At 32.3% G+C, this 3,035-nt stretch overlaps 1 protein-coding gene across 1 annotated transcript; it reads left to right on the forward strand.

Annotated features, from left to right (window-relative positions):
- Positions 1-1,118: 1,118 nt before the first annotated feature.
- LOC127699268 (keratin-associated protein 6-2-like) lies at positions 1,119-1,547 on the forward strand. The gene has a single exon (XM_052203019.1). It carries the CDS (start codon positions 1,119-1,121, stop codon positions 1,545-1,547), a length of 429 nt encoding a protein of 142 aa, XP_052058979.1.
- The last annotated feature ends 1,488 nt before the right edge of the window (positions 1,548-3,035 follow it).

Here is a 3,035-nt window from a genome sequence, read left to right on the forward strand (position 1 = left end):
ATTAAGAATAGAGAAAAAAATAGGCAAAAAAAAAAAAAACAGAGAGAAAAAAAAAATAATAAAGTATAGAGAAAATTGTGTGCTAAAATATTAACATAGATAATAATTGGCAAAAAATAAAGAATAGAGAAAAATTGTCTTAACATTAATCAATACAGAAATTTATACTCCCCATCCAGACCCTCATATCGTTAGTCAATTCAAATTGCTGACTAGCAATTTCTTGACAATTATCATAATTCTTTGTGCTTTTTTTTGTGTCTTTTCATTGGGAGTGGGGGAGGAGGGTTGAATAATTCATTAGAATGCTTATGTTTTTTTAGAGCTGCAAGTTTTAATCAATTGTTTTAATGAAATTAATTTTGCCGACTAGCCCGTCAAGTACGCTGGACGGCGGATTTTATTATTAAATATTCAACATAATATAATAAATATATAATATTTTGTTTGAGTAAACTTTCATACATTTCGTTCACAAGACAAGACAAGACAAGACAAGACAATTTTATTCTTTAAAACCATTGTATACACATTGGTACAAAGAATGAAATAATAATACATAGTATACAAAATAAATTAAATTGTGCATATTAATTTAACGTACACAACAGTTTCTATAATGATAGAGTTCTAGATCCAGAGAAAATATCATGATATGTCAAAACGTTCCGAACAATGACGGACGAGAAACGTCGATTAAAATAACAGCGGTATTTGTTAAAGAAATAAACTAAAAAACACTGATACTAAATGAAAATCTTACATTGACATTATAATGTTCAAGGACTATAGTTTTGAACGGTTGGGGGCTTCTTAATAATAAAGATATTTCAGTGGCAGACAAAAATGTATGACCTTTCCAGACGGAATAACAAAATGTTTTCTTCTTTTTTAAGCATATATATAATATGTGATAAATAGATTATACCATGTCCTTTTCCATATGGGCCCTGGTATCATCCCTCGACCCATATGAGCCCTCGGCTAGCGCCTTGGCCTGGTATGGGAGTCTCGGGATGATACAAGGCCCGATATGGAAAAGGACATGGTATAACCTATAATTACTGCTGTGTATATTTTATTTTCATTTATCATCTTTATAACATTTTTAGCTAAAAATGAAGCTCACCATTGCTCTCGTTGTACTATTGTCAGCCGTGTGCATAAATGCCCATGCTCCGTGTTATGGTAAGGGTTGTGGAGGCTATGATGGCGGTTATGGTTTAGGATACGGTGGTTATGGATTAGGATACGGCGGAATTGGATTAGGATATGGCGGGATTGGATTAGGATATGGCGGATATGGATTAGGATATGGCGGGATTGGATTAGGATATGGCGGAGTATACGGTGGATATGGCAAGGGATATGGATTAGGTTTAGGACATATCGGAGGATATGGTGGAGATTACATTGGATATGGTAGCGGATATGGTTTGGGTGGCGGATATGGTTTGGGTAGCGGATATGGTTTAGGTAGCGGATATGGTTTGGGTAGCGGATATGGTTTGGGTATCGGATATGGTGCAAAAAAAGGGGCTTATTAAGGACATCTCTTCTCGAAATAGTAAAACGGACATGACATATTACATCAAAATATTTATTTCTGTACATATACTGCAATAAAGATATAGCCGGCCGTTGTGTTTTGTGTTTACTATAAGCTAAAAGAAATTGCGTTTTGCTGTGTTAAGTTTATCTTATCTCAGTTTTTATCTGCATATAATTAAACAATCATGAACTAAAAGTGCAAAGCTAGAAACAGTTGACTTATGCTGCCGCAAGCATCTACTTGTATAGGATCGGTTTGAGTGTGATAGTCTGAAAAATTTTCGCCATTGTTATCAAACTTTTTTTATCTGATTGAAAACAAATAATGAACACAGAAAGTCATGTTTTTGTCAAAATAGTGGAAGTAATATAATACTTCCATGGATAAATCAATGAATTTCTTAATTACAAAAAGACGACTATTAAATACATACGGATAACACTCCATTTAGTAAAACTAAATCATTAGCATACATGTAATACAATACATCTTATGTCTACTTGTGCAGATGATTGTGCAGATAATTGCACTACAGATTAAGACATTTTAGTGACAGTCTGACTAGACGTTTGAAAGCAAAATGTTGTTTAATGCACTTTAAATCAAGATAAATCTAACCATTATCATGAAAATGGAATTATATTGCAACAAATTGTAGTATAAAAAAGTGTCACTGATAATCCCAAGCGATCGTTGTAACAATCCTAAAAATCTACAACACCATTTAAATGTTCTTTAATATAATAGTGTTTGAAAGAATATTATTTTTGTGGTTGTACATTTACATAAATGATAATTTTTGTTTTTAATCACAGTTTCTTCTTTCTAAAAAAAAAAGCCTTATAGCTTCATTTAAATATAATTTGGAAAAGTTGTTTCTTTCTTAATTTTGACATCAAATGAAACTGACGGTGTATTATCTGTTTATATGACAGACAATCAAATCACAAGAGACTGAAAATTCTATTTCTGATATAACATCGTCACAGGAAGTTGATTTCAAGAGAGTAGGCAATTACGACTTTCAATCTTAAACTAATATTAACCTCACAAAATTGTCACAATTGAAGAATGTATAGACACTTCAGTAAACGTAAAATACCGCTAAAATGTAGTTAATTGTGGTCAGTTCTGTCAAACAAAAGGGGTAAATGATACAACACATGATTGAATGATAGAGGAAGAATATGAATTCTTTCCGCAGTCATTAATTAATGTCAGGCTTTAGATCTACGTGAAACAAACATCAGGACCCAATATAGCATATACTAGTTAATATATGAACGCAGAAAATTCTGTTTTGATTATTTCCTGAAAAAAAAATCACCTAACGTAGAAAGACTAATGTAAATCGTTTCGGAAAAAGTCGCTTGAACTCACAACGGAATGAAAGGATAAAATGAAAGTTTTATCCAGACAATATGAAGGTGCCCACCCCAAACAGGAACCTCGCTTTTGGTTAAATCTAAATGTTTTAGTCATT

This window comes from Mytilus californianus, unplaced genomic scaffold (genome assembly GCF_021869535.1).
Source record: "Mytilus californianus isolate M0D057914Y unplaced genomic scaffold, xbMytCali1.0.p SCAF_4, whole genome shotgun sequence".
NCBI classification, from domain to species: Eukaryota; Metazoa; Mollusca; class Bivalvia; order Mytilida; family Mytilidae; genus Mytilus; species Mytilus californianus.

Bases quoted from the DNA above. Each gene is read 5' to 3' on its own strand.
- LOC127699268 (XM_052203019.1), top strand. From the start codon at position 1,119: ATGAAGCTCACCATTGCTCTCGTTGTACTATTGTCAGCCGTGTGCATA.